Genomic DNA, 21,727 nt, shown 5'->3' on the forward strand with positions numbered 1-21,727 from the left:
ATCGTCGCTTGTCTAAATCACCGGCATAGTCAAAATCAACGTACCCAATAACACCTTTACCAAGTGTATTATCCTGCTTGAACAGTAATCCAACATCTACGGTCTTCTAAATATACCGTAGAATCCATTTCACAGCTTGCCAATGTCTTTTTCCAGGATTATGCATATACCTACTCACTATACTAACTGCCTGTGAAATGTCGGGTCTTGTACACACCATTGCATACATCAAGCTACCCACTGCATTAGAATACGGAACTTGCAACATGTATTCTCGTTCCGTATTCGTCGAAGGAGATAGTTGTACAGAAAGCTTGAAATGAGAAACCAACGGGGTACTTACAGGTTTTGTCTGCTCGTTCATGCCAAACTGCTGTAGTACCTTCTTCAAATACTGCTTCTGAGACAAGCTAACTCTATCATGAGCTCTATCTCTCCATATTTCCATGCCGAGAATCTTTTTAGCTTCTCCTAGATCTTTCATCTCAAACTCGAGATTGAGTTGAGTCTTCAATCTTTCAATCTCAATTTTGCTCTTAGATGCTATTAGCATATCATCAACATATAAGAGCAAGTATATGAAAGTTCCTTCTTGTAGCTTCTGAAAATACACACAATGATCAAATTTGCTTCTTGTGTACCTCTGCCCTTTCATGAACTGATCAAATTGCTTGTACCACTGCCTCGGAGATTGCTTCAATCCATAAAGCGACTTTGTCAGTTTGCAAACCCAATTTTCTTTTCCAGCAACCTTGAATCCATCTGGCTGAGTCATATAAATTTCCTCTTCCCAATCACCGTGTAAAAACGCGGTCTTCACATCAAGCTGAACTAGTTCAAGATCATATTGCGCAACTAAGGCTAGCAAAATCCGAATAGACGAATGCTTCACAACTGGAGAAAACACTTCATTGTAGTCTATTCCTTCTTTCTGAGCGTAACCCTTTGCTACCAATCTAGCCTTGTATCGAATTTCATTTTTATCAGGAAATCCTTCCTTCTTTGTATATACCCATTTAGATCCAATTGCCTTCTTTCCCTTGGGTAGTGTCACCAACTCCCAGGTCTTATTTTTATGAAGAGACTGCATTTCTTCATTCATTGCTTGCTTCCACTTTACACCATCAGGGTTACTTATTGCTTCTGTGTAAGTAGAAGGAACATCATCATCTGCAATTGGAAGTGCATAGGCCACTATATCATCAAAGCGAGCGGTGCTTACGAATCTCTTCTTGGCCTTCTATATGCAATTGAATCTTGTTGTTGAGAGGTTCTTGGGTAGGAACCTCTTCATCATTTGTCCCTTCAATATTAGTGGATCATCGTTAACCTTTTCAAGCTCCACCGCTGCAAAGTACTCTGGTTTTGTCATCCTTTATGAATCCTTGTACTTCAACATGGTTGATTCATCAAAAGTCACATCTCTCTGAAAACAATTTTCCTTGTATCAGACACCGAGACGGTATCCTTTACTCCATCGTTATACCCAAGAATAATGCTTTCTTTGTTCTTGGGTCTAAATTAGATTCTTTTACATGATAATATGCAAGTGGAACCAAATACATGTAAAGAATCATAATCGAGTGATTTACCATCCACATTTCCATAGGAGTTTTTCCATTTATTGCGGTGATGGCAAGCGGTTAATTAGATGGCACGATATGTAATCGCCTCATTTCAAAATTCTTTGCCCAATCCAAGATTGGACAACATACATCGAACTTTCTCCAATATAGTTCGATTCATGCGTTCGCCACCCCATTCTGCTGTGGTGTATCCCGAACAAGAAGTGTCGCACAATGCCCTCATCTTGGCATACTTGTAGAAATGGATCGTTTTGTACTCGACCATTATCCGATCGAAGTCGTTTGACCTTTCGACTAGTCCGAGTCTCCACCATCTTCTTCCATTTCGTAAATGCATCCAAAACTTTACTTTTTCTTTTCATTAGATACACCCATACTTTTCTTGAATAATCATCAACAAAAGTAACAAAATAGTGCATACCTCCCAAAGAAGCTACTTTGGCGGTCCCCACACATAATCGTGAACGTAGTCCGAATTCCTTTCAGATTGTGAATTGTCGGACCAAATTTTACCTCTTCTCGCTTGCCCGAACACAATGTTCACAGAATTCCATTTTGCAAGAATTTGCACCTTTCAACAAGCCTTGCTTCGCCAATGTCTGCAAAGCTTTTTCACCAAAGATGTCCCAATCGCATATGCCATAATCTGTAGCCTCTGAATCTACATCTTTTGTAGAAACTGTTGATGTTGATCCAATAACTGTACTTCCATTTAAAAAGTACAAGTTATTTCTTCTTGTGCCTTTCATCACCGTCAATTGCCCAGCTACTACTTTTAGTAATCCATCTCTCAAAGTGATTGTGAGCCCTTTAGATTCTAGAGCCCCTAATGAGATGAGATTTTTCTTCAAGCTAGGTACGTAGCGAACATTTGTCAAGACTTGGATTGAGCCGTCGTGATTCTTCAATTGGACTGTACCTACTCCCATTGTCTTACAAGCACTATCATTGCCCATAAGAACAATTCCACCTTCTAGCTCTTTAAGACTAGAAAACCAGTCCTTATTAGGACACATATGGTAAGTACATCCTGAATCTAAAATCCACTCATCCGTTTGACATGCCATTGCCATGCCAACCAAGCTAAAGTCTGACTCCTCATCATGCTCCGCTACACATGCATTAGAAATAGCCTTGCCCTTTTGTATCTTAGGACAATTCTTTTTCCAATGCCCTTTTTCACGGCAAAAGGCACATTCATCTTTGGCGGGTCTCCCTTTGGACTTTCCCCTTCTACCAGATTTGCTGCTGTGTGAACGACCTCTTACTATTAAGACTTCTGCAGTTGTATCTCTGTGATCTCTTTTATCTTTCTTTCGAGTCTCAGATCTATACAACGACTTTCATGCATCGCATCAAATGTGATCGTGTCCTTCCCATGAAGCAATGTGGTGGTAAGATGATCATATTCATCAGGAAGGGAATTCAACAACAATAATGCCTTGTCTTCATCTTCAAATTTCTCATCCAAATTTAGCAAGTCTGCTAAAATTTTATTGAATGAGTTCACATGGTCAATTATCAACATACCGGGTGCATACGTGAATCGATAAAGTTTTTTTCATATAAAGCCTATTTTCAAGACTTTTCGTTAGAAACTTTTCTTCCAGTGTATCCCATAACTTCTTCACGATGTCTCCCTCATGACAGTAGTACTTCGCTTTGGCCAAACATAGGCGGATTGTACCACACGCTGTCTATTAATCTTGGCCCACCTTGTCATCCATCTTGTCGTTTTTCTTCAAGGGCTATATCTAGCTCTTGCGACATAAGACATCCAGATCTCACATTGCCACATACCAAAATTATTGGTACCGTCAAATTTCTCTACTTCAAATTTTGCATTTGTCACGAGAGTCCTTGCGATGACGATCTTTCCGCCATTTTTCTCCTCAATCCCAACTACCGTATACGTGAATAGTGTCGTATATGTGAATAGTGCCGTATACGTGAATAGTGCCATATACGTGAATAGTACCATAAACGGTCGTATTCCCCAAGTACGAATTTGGCTCTGATACCAATTGTTGTGCGGAAGCGTGTGAAAGAGAAAAAATATTATATTGAAAAATCACACTAAGTTCAATTCCCAGGAAAGAGAGGTAGATCACGAAGATCACTTAAATACCAAGTCTTTCCTAGCCAGAATATCCATCTATCGTAATTTAATAGCACAATAAATCACTACAATCACATTCACAAAATATGCAAAATAAATAATAAAGAACACGAAATTTTAACGAGGTTCAAGAAATTTTGCCTACGCCCTCGGCACTACCAAATATATTTCACTCCAAAATTACAAGTGAAATTTACAAATAGAGAGAGAATAATGCCTTAAGTAGAGAATGGCAATTATGGGATGAAGAAAGTAAGAAATGGTTAGGCCTATTTATAGTTGAGGTTCAAGGATCAACTTGCAATGTCCCTATACAATTAGGGACCAAAATTGCAATTATCCCATGCCAACTTTTAACCCAACTTGCCAACCAATATTACTTTCTACTTTCGGTGCCCACCCATTTTGACTTTTCAAACAAATGGGTGGGTTCCAATAGGATGATTATTAAAAGTCCATGGCGTTCCACTCATCACCCTCTCCACATCATCCTCATAAAAAAACCGGAATAAATATCATTTATCTTCTAAATTAGAGATTTGAATTCCTCCCAACGGATGCCATAAATTGGCTAAAGTATTTTTTAATGCCAGAAAATTGACTACGCTTGCTGTAAGACAACAACCTACTAAACACATCTTAGTAGATTTCTGTAGCCTAATCTCCATTGCAAGTTGCATCCCTTCATTTTCTTCTTCTTCAAGGCTTAATTCTTCCAACTCTTTCTCCATCGATAGCTCTTCCGTCATGATTCACCAAATCAAGGCTCTGAATTTGATTTTTTTCAACCCAAATCAGAAATTCAAAACCTAAAGCGTGAAGATCCTATTTAATTTAAAATAGTTTTATTTGTCGGCTGTAAAATCCACTTGCAGAATCGAGAACAGTAAGAATAAATTGTAGGATTTCAATCGGTAAACCCTAGACTTTTGCTAGACTAAAAACGTGCCACCTTAGGGTAGACTATTATTGCACATTGATTTTATTTTTAATTAATCGAATCTTGTTTAACCCATATTATTTTTTAAAAAATATTTTATTATATGAAACAGATTTTAAAGTATATAATAGATCAAATCTGAATGTTTGTTTTCACCGGGACATTTTCAACAAATATTAAACATCATTCTAATAAAAATAAAGTATAAGCATTTAAAAAAAAAGAAAAGGAAAAAAGAAGAAAAGAAATGAAAGTAAAAAAAACATATTATTATAAGAGCACAAGACAAAGAAGCAAAATTGTCAGGTAAATTAGAGCTTTCATTTCTTCATATAAATGGAGCCTGGCATAGACAAAAATTCATACTTAGAAGAAATCAGAACCAACTTGAAATCGCACATGCATGTAAACATATTGGGTATAATGTTTGGTAACGTTAAATTAGCCGCTGCAAACTGCTACTAAGAAAAGAAAAAGAATGCTCATAATTTCTGAAAAAACACTCAGCAAATCCGTAAATTAATTAGCAACTACCATTTAAACCATCTACCACTTAACCAAGCAGATCAACCACTAACCAAACAAACTATAATATAAGGTCCAATCTAACAGCCAAAACTCAAAATCCCATTTTCTTTTATCATAATTTCCGAAAAAACACTCAACAAATCCATAAATTAATTACCGTTACTCATCCGCCTAAATGTCAATCTAAAGCTACAATTAGTATCAAAGACGGAGTGAAAATTCAAAGAAAATACAAAAAAGAAGTACAGAATAAAAGAAAATATAACCTGAAAATAGCCGCCGATGAACTGAAGAAGCACTTGGACTTCGATCAGTCCAATAAGAGAGTGGAGCTAGCGAAAGATGCGAAGATTAAGAGAACTTGAAGGGTGCCTAGCGTATGATGAAAGTGAAAGTGAAAGTGAGAAATTGGGGATTTAGTTTTAGAAATTGTTTTTGTTCGAAAGAAGGAACACTATTTGGAGTATTGGACAGAGGGAAAAACAAAGAGGAAGCCTTATTTTCAAACTAGTAACCTGGTTTTCAAATTTCAAAGCAAATCCAATAAATGCTTAATTTGCTAAAGATACGATTTATAAGTACTGTTGGGGCTACATTGTGCCCGGGCTGAAAAAAGATTAATTGAGTCCCGCCTCGTTTAGAAAATAGGCCTCAATTTTTTATCCAATTCCATTTTTCGAGCTTATAATTTTGTCCAAATCCTCCCATATTTCAAGCAGGTCTGGTTGGGCGGCCCGACCCTTGGACATGTCCACTTTTTATCTAGGCTAATTTTTTATCTGATCTTTGCAACCATGAGACTCAAAACCATATCTAAAATTCTTCAATCTTGTATTTATTATTTTATACATGAAAGGGTTGGTGGCCTGAGGCGTCTTTGATCACTATAATTGACTTATCGGTTGAAGGAGAAAATTCTTTGCCAAGAACTAGTTCGAAGTCGGAGATTGAAGCTAGAGTGTCGTCACATTGGTTTATTTAATTTTGATTTTGTTTTAATTTATTTTACTCCAATTTCAATTTCAATTTATTTTTGTTATTCTTTTTTTAATCAGATTTAATCTTCCTTTTTATTTTCGTATAGGTTGACACAAGTTGAGGGCACGATAACTACCTGACCGCGCAACATGGCTAAATCAAATGACAAATTTAGATACCTCAACCCTATGGGATCAATCCTACTACTTATACTGTTTAGGTGTAGGAATATTATTTTGGTAGATTCTCCATCAAATTTTGGAGTTGTTGCAAAGGATTGCTACTAACTAATTTTGTATTTTCCTTTTTACCAAACCTAGACATAGATCGCTCAAGCACGATTTAAAAGTAGAGAATATTGCTCTTGTGAAAAAAAACAAAAAAAAATGATGAACAATCGAATGTTTTCCGCTCTGGCTTTGAATTATAAACAATTTAGGTTTATAATTGACTACCCAATGAGAGTATAAGAGGTAAATGTATCTTCATGGAAAGTACATTTACAACATGTTGTTTGGTTGGGGGGATTAGGAATGGATTACATCCTAATTCAGTAGGCTCACCACCAAACTAATGTTTGGTTGACTGTAATAGCCTATTACGACTTACGTTGAATAAGGCTCTATTTTGGGAAAAGGCCACATAGCCATTCCTTTCCCTCACCACTAAACAGTTATTCAACTTGGTGAAATAGGGAGATTTTTTTTTCCATTTTCAAATTTTGCCCTCACCTTTACCTGAAGGATGAAAACCCTGTAACTGGAACCATCATCATTGTCCCTCACTCTCACTGGTAACTTCCTTTCATTTCCATCTTTACTAAGGATATTGGTTCTCTTTTTTAAACGCTTCCCTTTTTTTCCTTTGGTTGCAGAGGAAACCTAGCTACGTCAATCGATTGAGGTCATCATCCTCTGCTCTTTCTTCTTTTTCTTTTCCTAAGTCAATATTATCTTGAAGCCATCAGTTCCTCCTAGATTTAAAACAAAAGGTAAGTTTTTTATCAATACGTTTTTCTAAACCCAAAAATTAGGGCTTCGAATTGCATATTCTGCTATGTTTCTTATGTTTGGTGCAGGCAGTGAAAGATCCTAATTCTTCAATTCTTTTGTTATACATTTAAAGATTTTTATGTAGAATTTCATATTATGATTTGTAGAATGTAAAGTACTATAATAAAAAGCCATAGGCCTGGGAGTTAACTACATTAGATTGAGAGAGCATAAGTTTGCTTTCTTCATATCTTAATTGTATTTTATTTGTTTATTAGTCAATTTTCAAATAGGAACTTAGTTCCAGTTAACTTATGATCATCTATAATAGAACTTGTATTTGACTTTTTGTTGCTCATTTTGGAGAAGTCTTTTGAGTGTTTTCTACCAGACAATCGGTGTTGCCCTCAACAACCAAAGGTATTGTCCCCATGTCAAGATTTTAACCCAGCCTCCGCATAAAAATTATGGAGACTATGTGCGTAGGGATTCAAACCACCAACCAATGCATATGTATCCTTTACCTGCAGAATCAAGATGTAATAGCCCATTTTTAGTTTTTTTGAACTCCATTTTTCGATAATCGATTCAGTAAATAATATTTATTAATATTTACGATTCTATTATAGTGTTATATTAATTTTTGGTCTGGTAATTTGGATGAACAATTAGTAATTAAGGTACAAGGACTAAATCATAAAAAACATAAAAGTTGATAGCTATTGAATTTTATTAGTTAAAAGAATTAAATAGAAATTGTTCAGGGGTTTAAGTGGCAATTAGGCCATTATTATATAGTGGTGGACGATTGATGTTTTGTTTTCAGTAGTATACGTTAAAAATTATAATGAAATTATATTATATGTTATAAGAAAAATAAAACGAAAGTGATCATCAACTTTAGTTTCTTCCTTTTTCAACCATGAGCACCAAAGAGAACTTCAAAAACCAATTTTTTTTTTGCATCAATCTTGTTCGATCCTCTTGCATCGTATGTTAACTAAGTCATTTTCTTATAATTTTTATGTTTTGAGATCCCGAGAGCTTGATTTAGGTAACTCGAGTACTAATTCACAAAACTGTAAAGTTTTAATATGTTTCCATTGATGATTATTGAAGCTTTTGGTATTAATTGGTTGAATGTTAAGCTTAGATGTTAAATATGACTAATTTGTAATGAGAAAATTACTAGTTTTGAGTATAGGGACTAAAGTGTAAATATTTTGAAACTGACATGAAATTTCTATAATTATTGATTCTAGAGGATTATAGAATGATGAAATTGAAATTCAATTGAAAAATGAAGCTTGAATATGAAAATTATGGTTATTTTGGTTTTGGGGACTAAAATGAATAAAATGCAAAAAATTAGTGAATTTGTGAATATTGAAATTTAAGTGTCATTTGTATAGAATAAGTTGTTGTAAGGTAATTGGAACTGATAAATTGAAATGAATTACAATATAATTTAAGATTTGAATTAATCAGAAGTTAATCGAGGAAAAAGGAAAATTGTAGATTAGCCCCTGACACTTCGCTTTCTATCGTTTTTTTCCAGGTAAGTTCATATGGTATACTTATATTTAATTGTTATAGATAATTGAATTATAAATTGTGTATGTGTGTATGTATTTTGAGTTGCTTATAATTGATTTGTAAGAAATGTTGATGTATGATTACACTTCAATGCCCCTGATTGCACTCTAGTACCCTTGATTGGACTTCCATTGTTGAATGTGGAATTGATTTTGATGTGGTACTAAAGTATTAAATTATAATAGAGTTTCTTGTCGACTGAATTAGCATATGGAAGGATTGTGTGAACTCATCTTGTGGAAATCGTACTACCACGATTAGGTTTAATGGGCAACTTGGTTAAGTAATTACTTATAGGTTTTAAATGAGGTAAGCTAATCATTCTATGCTTATGAACTTGCTAAGTATTTTAAAATGCTTACTCTGTCTTGTTTTCTTATCTTTTAGTTGCCTTTTGCGGAACGTAAAGAACGGATAAACTTAGAGCTCACACTATTCAGCCTTCGTTTTGCTAGTCTTTTAATCGTTCTGGACTCAGTTATGTGGCATGTATATAGGTAATGTTATACTGATGTGTGTAATTTGAATTATGGTATCTTGGATCATGAATGTGACTTGGATTTTTAATGGATTTATGACATATACCTATATCTATTTATTGGTTAGTAATGCTTGATGAAAAACACATTTGTTTAACTAGATTGGCGTTGTTATGCTTGTATACGCGGTGAATGTATTTAGGCCTTATTAGGTAAAAGAGATTACTTGAATATGTGAACCGTCATGTGACCTGTCATTGTATTAAATGTGTGAACTGTCAATGTATTACATATGTGAACTATCACTGTATTTTTCTGCGTGAACTACATTTATAACGCGTGAGTTAATTGTCCCTGCAAAATATGAGTAACGAACCCATAAGAGAGTTATAAGCGAACTCTATATAAATAGTTATCAGGTGAGCTGTGACAATGTGTGAGTTGTGTTTATATGTGAACTGTTTGTATATGCGAAATGAGTTATATGCAAAGTATGTTTATATGTGAACTGTGTTTATATGCGAACTGTGTTTATATGCAAATTGTGTTTATATGTGAGCTGTGTCAATGTATGGACCGTGTAAATGTGAGATCTGTCATTGTAACTTAATGTGTGAACTGATTCATTAAAATTATGTGCGAACTGACTTTGTATGGTGTGTATGTACATGCTCTCTGTAAGTAATTACGTGTGAGCTCTTTATAAAGTATCTAAGTGTGAGCTAGTCTACAAAGTAGTAAAATATGTGTTATGTAGATTATGAGTTGTATTGACATGTGAACTATGTTAATACACGAGCTACGTCAACTTGTGTGCCGTAGCAAAAGTACAAGCTATACTGTGGTAGTAGTTATAGCTTGGGTCTAGTGACTGGACCGGGCGAGGAGCGTTACACAAAAGACAAAATTTCAACACGAGAATAATACCATCTTTTGAGAGGTCCATCAACACAATAAATGAAATTTAAATGTATATTTTTTTTAATGAAAGTAAATATCATATTTAATTAAAGAAAAGCAACGAAAAATCCAATAATAAAATCCTTAGCAAAAGATTAAAATACAATTATATTGTAAATGAAATAAGAAACTAAGAAAATCCAATCTAATAAAGAAAATAACTTGATGCCCCAAAGCTACCATAAAACTAAATCATGGTAAGGCCAGCTGCTCGTTTTATTGGTTTCCATCCTTATTTTGCAAAAGAAGTTTGAATTCCGAAATAGAGCCTAGTACATGGGAACGAAAGAAAGAAAATTAGTATATTAATATTCACGTTTTTTAAGACAAACATTCATGGAAACCAATATTGACATATTAGATATCTATGACTATAATGCTAAAATAGATTAAAATTGTTGAATTAATGGTAAAATTAAGAGTGAATTAATTAATAACCACAAGTGTACTCATTACTCACCATATTTGTTAAACATGTTTGATGTTGTTTAGCAACCTTCGTTTGATTTTCTTTAGCTCAACCACAACATCTTTCATGTCTTTTCTGTCTTCTGGTAACTCAGCTGAACAATTCAAAGCCAACTCCATGATGGCTGAAATACAATTTGCTTTAACAACGAAGTACTCATCCTCTTTTCTTAATAAATCAGCATCTGCAATTTCTATTGCTCCTTTAGGCAATGAACATTCCATCCAATGCCTTATAGTCACTTCTTCAGCAAAAAGATTATCAGTTGGCTTTTTCTTTGTGAAAGTTTCTATAAGGATGATCCCATAACTATAGATATCACATTTTATAGAAACAATTCCAGTTGATCCAAATTCTGCATTTCATATATAATTAGAGAATCATTCATCCTTAATTATTTCTAAAATACTTGTTCAAATATATATCCAGACACATGAAGAAAAAATATAAAATGCAAATCAAGAAAATAATCATACAAAAATAAAAAAAATTCACCTGGTGCCATATACCCTATAGTTGCAAGAGTCATGGTTTGCTTCATTACATCACCTTCTCCCAACAATTTGGCAATGCCAAAATCTCCCACATGTGCAACCATGTCTTCATCCAGTAGAATATTGCTTGGTTTTAAGTCACAATGAAGTATAGGTGTTGGATGTTCGTTGTGAAGTTGTTCTACTGCTGCCGTAGCATCTATCATTATGTCGACCCTTTGTATGATATCAAGGAAACAGTTATTAGAATGTAACCATTTCTCAAGATTTCCATTAAACATGTAATCAAACACCAAGGCTTTGAAGTCAACACTTGAGCATCAAGTAATGACCTTGACAATATTACGATGAACTATATTACGCATAGCATCACACTCAATGTCAAAACTCTGAAATGCTCCCTCTATTTGCAAATTGAAAACTTTTATTGCAACTTCCATTCCATCTGAAAGCCTCCCTTTATATACATATCCAAAACTCCCAAAACCAAGCATATTGCTTTCCTCAAACCCATTAGTTGCTTGTGAAAGTTCATAATGTGAAATTCTTCTCAATGTTTTCAAAGACAACAAATCATCCTGAATTGGTAGAGTTGTACCCCTACTTTGGCATCTTCCGTACATAATAGTTAAGACTATTAGTACTATGACAATTCCAATTATTGGTAAACCATACCTAAAAGCATGCAATAAAGTCATTTTGGAATTTTCGTGGATGTCGTTTTTGCAAGGTGGGACTAGCAATCCAGGTGGACCACAAAGTGCATAATTCTTCAAGAATGATGTGCTAGAAAAGTTGAAAAATATCCTTCGATGGGAATTTCCCCTTCAAGTCTATTGAAAGACATATTAAAATACTTCAGATAAAAAAGCTTTTCCAAAGACTTGGGAATGAAATCAGAGAGATTGTTATTGCATATATCCAAGAATTCCAAACTAATCAAACCACCAAACGATTCAGGGATATGACCATGTAGTATATTATTTGATAAACCTAATGAAACCAAAGTTTTAAGACCCCTCAAATGTGGATAAGATATCGCCTGTGAGAATATTCCTTGATAAATTTAGTTTCAGCAAACTTCTTAAATCACCGACATCAAGAGCATGTGAATTGTTAAGGTAATTTGATGATAAATCCACTTCTAATATATCTTTAAGATTCCACAGAGTCGAGGGTATTGCAGAACTCAATTTGTTGGATTCTAAGTAAAGATATCTCAAAGAAGTAATATTACCCAAACAAGAGGGTATGGATCCATACAACTTATTCACCCCTAAAAACAAGTTGTATAGCCTTTCCGAATCACAAAGGCTTTTTGAGATAGGCCCTTCTAATTTATTAGAGAAAATACCCAGACCTTGGAGATTTCTCAGTCCTCTAATTGATGTTGAAATAAATCCACTTAATTTATTATATCCAAGATCTAAAACCATCAGGTTGCTTAAGTTACCTACTTCCATTGGAATATTACCTTCAAGCTCACAATGGTTAGCATAAAAACATTTCAAGGATGTCGAAAGGTTCCCAATATAAGTAGGAAGAACGCCACTCAGTGGATTTCCTGAAACAACTATTTTTCTCAAATGCCTGCAATTTGCCAAAGAAGAAAGAAAGGTCCACTCATGATCAGCAGATCCTATGATCAAATTATTGTTCATGATTTGGAGCCGTTCAAGGTATCTTAAGTTGCCAAACATTTTAGGGATTGGGCCAGAGAATAAGTTATCTACCAAGTCTAGGAACTTAAGCATGGAAACATTGGAGATAGAGTTGGGAATGTTTCCACTAAGTTTATTTCCCTTCAATATAAGATACTCAAGCTTTAGAGCATTGGTCATGGATGGTAGATTACCTGTAAAATTACATCTTTTAGTATACATATTCATTGAATACCAAATTCACAAAATATATAATACACTAAAATACATCTTTAAAATAAAAACTGTAAAACTTTATATCAAATAAAAATAAAATTTTGGCATGGAAAAATGTGATCAAATCAATTTGAACAATGGCATATAATAAGAAGTTTTGAGTAGTAATTAGTCCATTGTGATTTGTATAAACAAAAAAAAAAAGAACAAAAGAAAAAAAAAGGAAAAAGAATTAAACCATTCCATGCTTGTAAGTTACTTGTAAAAATTGCATGTTATAATATATAAATTTTGTACTCCAAAATAAAAATGAACTCCTCACTATTCTTAGCCCAAGTCTTGCATTGAAATCATCATTATCAAATTTTTTTAAAATACTGTAAAACTTTAAATCAAATAAAAATAAAACTATGACATGAGAATGTGGCATCTAATCAATATTAAAGATGACAAGGGAAAATATCCCGACGAATCCCTAGGGTTTTAGTGGTCGTTTCAACTAGGTCCCATCTTAGTTTTTTAGGGCCACTGACTTTTATTTATGTTCAATTTTAGTCCCTTTTATCCCTTTTAACTTATTTATAACCTATTTATTTTAAACTTTATATATATATATATATTATTATATTTTAATATGAATATGTAACACCCCAAACCCGACCCAGACGTTATGACCGGATCCGACATGCCACATCGAAGCGTTCAAAACATTTTATATTATTGATCCAGAAAAAACTTACTTAGTGTTTTAAAAGATAATTTCATTATAAGTTAAAGTGAATGGAAGCTGTCCACCAGGTAGGAAATCGAAAAAGAGGTGGTGAGTCCATCGGACTGCTTAAGTACCAAGCTCCCTTCGGATCCAATCCTAGACATGCATACCGCCATTGCCACACCTTAACATCATGGATATTTCTAGGAAACCGATTCTGATTAAGTCATTTTAAGGAAAAGTGATTAATTTTAGAAAATACTTTCATTGCAGAAGCTTTGCTTGTTGTCGTATTATTTTGAAATCAATTGTTGTTTTTGAAAACGCGCCCTAAAGCTATCCAATTTCAACAGTTAAAATAAGTATTACCTATCTTAGTAATACATATTAAAACCATAAAAAATAATTAAGCGGCCTTATTACATTTAAAAAAAACCCAAAACTTCAAACGTAAATAAAAGGATGTCCAGTTCACCAGAAGAAAACCAAACTTTCAGAACGGGTGGCCACTCCGAATTCCCTCACAACTCCAAGCCCACTATGGTTGGGGATTTCTGTGGATGAAAATAAAAGGGTTGAGTTTGGGGAAACTCGGTGTAAGGAAAACCCATTCAAAGCCCAAGTCATCTCAAGCCTATTGGGCCTAAGCCCATTCAGTAACAATGGTATCAAGCGAGCCCTTTTCAGATTACAATAAACGGGCCTTAGCCCTTTATTCAGATAACAGTATGGCCCATAGGCCCATTTCAAAATACATGCAACATCAGTAAACATATGCAAGCCCATTTGGGGAGACTACTCAACCCACCAACCACTACACTCCACCCGTACCAGCCATACACCCCATATGGGGAATAGCTCATCCCACCCAAATTAACACTCCACAGATTGCAGACTTTGCCGCTCGCTTATCAAAAATTGAGGCAAAGCCTCCAAGACGTGGACAAGCCACTTTCAAGACTTCCTCCGTCAATATCCCATCCCATGCATCGATAATAACAACATGTCATGCAAGAAATAACAACATCAAACATGGATTTAGGTCAATTTAACCCTAGGGGTATTTGGTAATTTATCTCTTAGGGTAAACTGTAAATTTTCCACTTTTAAAGGTATTTCAAGAATTTATCTATTTTAGGGTTTTTCATGCATATTCCTACTTTTCACGTACTAACAGAATCACGTCTCGAGGGTTCTTATCGAATTGGGCCGTTGGCCCATCATTCCAATTTTGGCCCATTAAGGCCAAAAATATCGAGGGCACGTAAATCATGCACTTTGCGGTCCAAACATTGCACTTACCAAAAACATTAATCGATTTACCTCACGAGCATTCGCTTTTCAAAATCTACAAAATACCGGTTTTCGGCATTTCGCTTTTCGGCTTTTGCCGATCTAGACTAAGAAAGAGGGTGTTAGTTACACACTGCTTTGCGACGATATCTTGACGAGATCCACACACGAACCGCCTACAATTGGATTACTAACACGTTAATCTAACTATTCAAATACAAACTACGATTAACCCCTTACAATATTCTACCAACCACACCTACAGATCATAGTAAGCTTATAAGAATTCAATAAGCAACTCATTAACAAATTTTTGTCAATGTTTACCACATAATCATAATTTCACTGCAAGTTGTCTTCCCGAGCAACAATCACTAAATTATTTATAATCTGAGCTACTGAAACTCCAAATCAAGTGTCGTTAATTTTCCTGAAAATAAACTCATATATCTTCTATCCATAAAGTTTTCAGAATTTTTGGTTTAGCCAATAAATACCAGATTTTTCTCAAAGTTCCCCATGTTTCACTGTTTGACTAATCGACCACTCTTCATTACTGAATCACATTTCTCATTGTACGAATTCAAAATATGTTCTTGTTTATTTCATTAGAAAATAGACTCAATAAGCTTTAATTACATAATTTATTCAGCTTCTAATTCATCTCCCACAATTTATGGTGATTTTCCAAAGTCACGTTATCGTCTGCTTGTCCCAAGCGATTTATTACCAAATCACTCTTTCACACATACCTTGCATGCATGTTATTTAAACATGTATATCACCAATCAATCATCACATATCTATGATTTTACTTAAGAATAATCTCCATTTCATCATTTTAAAGCACAACATGTTAGCTGATTTTTCCCTTTAACATCTAAGGCACATGCATGCTCATTTGTTTGGCTCAACTTCACCTATCTTCCATTTTTTTCACTACAGGAGAACAGACTTTTAGCGGCGTTTTTTTGGCCTTTAGCGGCGTTTTTAAGCGCCACTAGAACTATTAGTGGCGTTTTCACAAGCGCCGCGAAAAACGCCTCTATAGCAGGCGTCGGAAAAATTTGTGGCGTTTATTTCAAAAATGCCGCTAAAGACCGTGACTTTTAGCGGCGCTTTTTTTACAAACGCCGCTAAAGACCATGACCTTTAGCGGCGCTTTTCCCGCAAACGCCGCTAAAGACCATGACCTTTAGCGGCGCTTTTCTCACAAACACCGCTAAAAATCATGAACTTCAAAAAAATTATTTTATTTTAATTAAATAATATTTATTTTTATGTTAAATTTTATATTATGTTTAATTTTTGAAATTTGAACTTTAAACTATATACTTTTAAGGATAAATAAAAATTAATTAAATTAAATTTTCCATTAAAATTTAAACTTCAAAACTAAATATAAAATTAATGAATTTAAATTTAATACATAAACATTGATTCAATATGTAATTTAATACATAAAAAACACACACACAGAGAGACACACAAAGTATTACAATTTCTAAAACAAAATTCATCCCGGTGAGAATATAATGCCAAATCATCATCACTGTCATTGCAATGCTCGCATATATAACTTAGTGAAGTACTTTGATCTTGATCTTGGTTAAGAGTTGTTCCAAGAATAAAGAAAATTGTTAAATGTAATCTCGGTCACCGACCGAGCAAAACAAGGAAATTAGCTATACCATCTCTTGTAATGAAAGTGAAATCGGTAAAAAGTAAACCCATAATAAAAAAAGCGATGCTAGGCTAATCAGAATTCTACCGTCACTATAAATAAGTGACAGCATAAGTCCAATTTCATGTTGATGGACTTGTAAAGGCCCCAAAAGAAAATAAGTAGCATATATGAAAAGACAAAGGGTCAAATGAAGGTTAAAGGAGATGTCATGACGAACCTCACTAGATTTGACACATTTTACCCTTAAAGTCCAACTCTTCCTTCTCCTTATCATCCTCAGTAACCTCCATGTTTTAATTATTATCTTCCCATATGATCTCCGGACATTGTCATTCACATCAACTTGCACTTAATTTTCAAGCACTGGAACACGATTCAAACATAAGTCCATAAATGAAACCATATTTTCCTACAATTCCTGTCATTGATTATAGACATATCATTTTATATTCTTCTAGGTCTTTACTCATTCTAACCTATATAATCATTGAGAATATTCATAATTTATTGAAGCATGAAATTTTTAAAAGATACATCGATTTAAGATTTTCAAACAACAAAAATGTTTGCTTTGTATTTCTAGTCTGACTTCCTTTTGGAAGTTAACCTTTAAACTTTCTGTAGAGGATTTATCCTGAGTAGGAAATAATAAGAGCATGGTAAGATAGTCTAGGTTCTATCTATCTAACATGACAATTGCAACAAATGATGGCTCCAAATCGTGAGTCATATAAATAAAACATGTTATGCATAAAAATATGTCAATGCTACATTGCTGTCAAAAAGAAAATTCATTTTTCTTTGTAGGTTCACTAATAATAAAATGAAACAAGGGACAGTGCATCATATAAGAGATTATCCATTACCAGTTCCTGCATCATCATGGTGCTCCAAGATCTTGTAAACCTCCATTGGAGCAGCATAGCCATTGATCAATGAGAATGTACGTGAATGTGAGGCACATAATATGAGGCTCAGGGCCACAGGTCTAAGAAATTTGGCCATCTGCGTAAAAATGCCAATACCATTTGAATGAGAGCTTAGTGCTGTAGGCATACAGAATTAAATTGGTGTAGAAGATGCCCACCATAACTATAATAGAATTATCGTAGGGATTATATTTGTCTCGGAAAAGATCAGTAAAACTCTCAATGACAGCAGAAGCAGCAACACAAACAAGAGGGTATATGGGATAAAGGAATCTGCATGACAATTAAATATAATGGACTGTTACAGATCGAAGCAGGCAAGACCGATATTAAAGATTGTTCAGGACACGTAAAGAGACAATGACAAATGTGCTCTGTTTTGTTCCCTTGCAAAACATGCCATTCAAATTAGCCCAAAGTTTTGGACCAAAACAATTTCTGAACCCTCCTTGAAACTTCTAAAAGTCATATATTGGAATGCTCTTTATTAATTTATCTATTTTATGTCAGGGAAAAGTAGGAAACAAAATATAAACAAAATTTCCTAAAGACATTTAGGATAAAGATTAATTGTACCTTTCTTCTTTGTGCGGCTGCAGAGACATAAATGCTAGACATATATAAAGAGGAGAGATTACAATAAACAAGTCAGGGGCATACTTTTTTCTTGCAATTTGGCAGAATTCCCAGGAAAAGCAAAGCAAGGATGAAACAGAAGTTGAAGTTGTTAAACCCATTCCTTATATAAAAAAGTGGCCCCTCAGTCCCATACAAATGGCTCTCGCCACCTCCTAATACATTATATACTAAGAGATTAAAAACAGATGATGTCCATCGTTGGTAGTAGCAGTGATCAACGAGTATGGAGAGTGCCTGGAGAACAAACTTCAATTATTCACAATTAAACAACAAATGGAAAAACTAAATATAAACCAATTACAAATATGTTAATGTCAAACTCTAAGTTAAGATATCAAAACAATATATCCAGATATAATAACCAAATGGAATGATTAAATTTACTTACAAGAAGAGCTATTGAGGTGACAGCACCAGAAAGAAATGCTTGTTTGAATTGTTTATCTAAATAGTAGAAGGTCAGTGGAAGAAATGCCAAGATTGAAAATGGCCAACCTAGGATTACACCCACAGCTGCAACAGCAACAGCCCATGCAGGTTTCTCAAGTAGAAATAACCCTGATGAGAGGCTCATAGCATACATAGAGAATGAACTAGGAAGAAAACCTGGAAAAAAATTATCGCAGTGATAAAATATAGCAATTTGAGAGAAAGACAGAATTTGTTAGGCATTCTCATATAGCTTAAAAGCACATTTATTGATTACTTTGTTAGAAGCAGCTGAAAGCCTACAACCAACAAGGAAAAGCATGACAAACACTTATATATCATCATTCTGGAGATTGACAAAGGAAGACGGAAAAACCACTCACTTGTGCTGGCCAAGACCATTTTGGATTAGTTAAATTGAAGTTTACATTTAATGGAGTAACTGATTTGCAATATAATCACATAGTTCATTCTCAATTCATTCTAGAAAAGCAAAAAGTGAAAACCGATACTTTTTTTTATTTTTTATTTTACTAGTCATATATTTTACCATTCATAGACCAATCATGACAGCAGCAGCTTTATTTATTTTCATTGTTTCTGCAAAGCTTCAAATTGGTCAGGTTATCAAATTTATTTTTTTAAATGCCACCTAATCCGATTTAACAGATCCACCTAATCCGATTTAACAGATGTTCTCCAGTGGTGTTATTAATGGAATTTTAATTTTAAATAAAAAAGAAGGGATCAAATTTAAAATAAACAAAGAATAAAGCGACTAAAAGCATAATTAGACCTCATAAGACCAGACATCAAAAGAAGCAAGTGTTCCTTCCCGTCCCTTGCTTTACCCCCATTTCTACTCTGAGAATATCTTAATAGTTTTGGTTCTCATTTATGTCAAACATCTCAATGAAAAATAGTTATAAACCAACAAATGATAGGATATGAAAAACCCGGACGTACCAATATGAAGATAAATCTCTCGATTCATCTACTTCATGCTTTCAACAGCCAGACATGAAAGTGAACAATTGACCGCTTTCAACATGCAAGCGCCCTTAACAGAAATAGAAATTAACAAAGTTAAACTACAAAATAAATTGTATAGCCATTGCAACCTTTTTTATACAACAACAAGAAAAATGTCTCCGGCTAATGATGAGTGAGCTAAAAGGCTGAGAATCTAGATCTCTTTCCCACCAACAGCTAGCAAAAAAACTAAGCAGACCATACATCAATAATTGCCCTTTTAAGAAAAAAGAAACATCCTCAATAGCATGAATGAAAGTGAGTTATTTTATAACAGTTGCCATCTTCATTCCTAAACCAGCAAGTCCCTACAAAGCTCTAGCCCTCTAAAAAAGTACAATGTCAAATAATACCAGCAAAAGGAATTTTGTAATTAAAATATGTATGTTCGTATATATTTCTTATTCCTAAGCATTCTTCACAAACCACAATCTCAACGTAATAAAAACTCTCTGAGAAAGAGTAGCCATCCCAAAAAATGAATCCGCATAAAGCTCCATCCTTTTTAATCCGAATCGTTAATCAAAGCACTTCTGCATCTATAGCTTGGATTATTGGATGAATAATTCGGAGGAACTAAGCAGAACATAAGCAATAATAGTCAGCTAAACGAAGTGGCTGCGATACCCAGATGCGTTTTATGGTTTATTCAGTAATAAATCAAGAAAAATTACAAACTTCACGTATAACCCAAAATTGAAAACCCAAAAAAGAAGAAAGTGGAGAGAAGGAAGAACCTGGTTTAGGATTAAAGACGGTGTTTGGTGAGAGAGATAATCTACCATGTATGGCAGTCTCCATGCCTCTCTGACTCTATATTTCCACACACAGTCTCTCCTCACTTCTGTCTAACGAAAAATGTTTTAAGTGAAAATTTAGGGGTTTCAGAGGGGGAAATTTGGGGATAAAACCGCGCTTTATGTTTTAAGTGAAATGATTTTTTGTTGGCGTTTTTATTAAAAACGCCGTTATTGTTAATTTTTTGTGGTGTTTTTGGTTAAAACGCCACCACAAATTATTTCATTTTAAATAAAATGACGTCGTTTTGCTCTATTAAAAGGTTTTTTATTTTATCTGCTAAAAATATTAGTTAAATAATTTTATAAAATATTTATTATTACTATTTTTTATAAATTAGTTTTATAGATAAAAAATCAAGTATTCTAAAATAAATATTGTGTATTTTAATAAGAAAACAAATAATTAAATGGCTGTAATTAATTATTAAGTTAAAATTATCCAATGTAAGCAATCAATCTCTCACATATCAAATTTCTATTAAAGATTGAGACGTTAATCATGATTTTATATTATTCTTTTCGATCTAATCTCCATTTCGTTAGAGATATTTCTTCCTAACTTAAATATAACTATTTTGCTAGAATTTGATGTGGAATGATTTTAGTTTTGTATTTCATTTTATTTGTTATAATCGTCCTATCCAAAATAGATAGTTACCTATCCATATCAATCATTACTTTTTTTATTTATTTATCAATTTTTTAAATCTAATATTTAAATATATCAAATGGTTTAGATTAAATATTTATATATAAAAGTATTAATTGATTGTAAAAATTTTATCATTTAACAAATCTTAAGTAAACCTTAAATCCTAAACCATTTAATATATATAAAGTTTATCTATTATCTCTTAAATAATTTAAACTATAATCATAATTTTAATATATCAAAATTAATATTATCTTTTTACAATTATATAATAAATTATTTAATATATAAATTAAAAAATTACTAATTAATCTAAACCCTAAATCCCTGACCTCTGACCCCTAAACCTTAAATCATAAAACATAAACCCTTAACCCCTAAACCTTAAACCCCAACTCCTCTAAAACTTAAACCCTAACCCTTAACCCATAAACCATAATCCCTAAACCCATAATCTATAAAGCTTAAAATAGTAACTCATAAACATTAAACCATTAACCACATACCATAAACCCTAAACTATAATGATAATTAAT

At 33.7% G+C, this 21,727-nt stretch overlaps 1 protein-coding gene and 1 pseudogene across 4 annotated transcripts; both read right to left on the minus strand.

The window, feature by feature from the left end:
- Window positions 1-10,646: 10,646 nt before the first annotated feature.
- On the minus strand, window positions 10,647-12,982 carry LOC108451572 (receptor kinase-like protein Xa21; annotated as a pseudogene).
- Window positions 12,983-16,993: 4,011 nt separating this feature from the next.
- LOC128293341 (dol-P-Man:Man(6)GlcNAc(2)-PP-Dol alpha-1,2-mannosyltransferase-like) lies at window positions 16,994-20,662 on the minus strand. Of its 4 annotated transcripts, none has more exons than XM_053029167.1 (7): window positions 20,477-20,662; window positions 19,674-19,767; window positions 18,667-18,884; window positions 18,216-18,512; window positions 17,798-17,912; window positions 17,577-17,715; window positions 16,994-17,073 (listed from the first exon to the last, which is right to left on the minus strand). In XM_053029167.1, exons 4-7 carry the CDS (start codon window positions 18,374-18,376, stop codon window positions 17,060-17,062), a joined length of 429 nt encoding a protein of 142 aa, XP_052885127.1. In that variant the 5' UTR covers window positions 18,377-18,512; window positions 18,667-18,884; window positions 19,674-19,767; window positions 20,477-20,662; the 3' UTR covers window positions 16,994-17,059. The 4 variants fall into 4 exon arrangements, 3 of the variants coding, with proteins under 3 accessions (XP_052885127.1, XP_052885128.1, XP_052885126.1); XM_053029168.1 differs by having other exon boundaries at window positions 17,038-17,128; window positions 18,300-18,512; XM_053029166.1 differs by having other exon boundaries at window positions 17,038-17,128.
- Between the last annotated feature and the right edge of the window lie 1,065 nt (window positions 20,663-21,727).

Source organism: Gossypium arboreum, chromosome 5 (genome assembly GCF_025698485.1).
Source record: "Gossypium arboreum isolate Shixiya-1 chromosome 5, ASM2569848v2, whole genome shotgun sequence".
Taxonomy (NCBI): domain Eukaryota; kingdom Viridiplantae; phylum Streptophyta; class Magnoliopsida; order Malvales; family Malvaceae; genus Gossypium; species Gossypium arboreum.

Coding starts and splice junctions, on each gene's coding strand:
- LOC128293341 (XM_053029166.1), bottom strand. CDS start 18,376: ATGGGTTTAACAACTTCAACTTCTGTTTCATCCTTGCTTTGCTTTTCC. Junction 17,913..18,215: donor CAGCCGCACAAAGAAGAAAG/GTACAATTAATC, acceptor ATTGTCATGCAG/ATTCCTTTATCCCATATACC. Junction 17,716..17,797: donor ATAATTCTATTATAGTTATG/GTGGGCATCTTC, acceptor ATTTTTACGCAG/ATGGCCAAATTTCTTAGACC.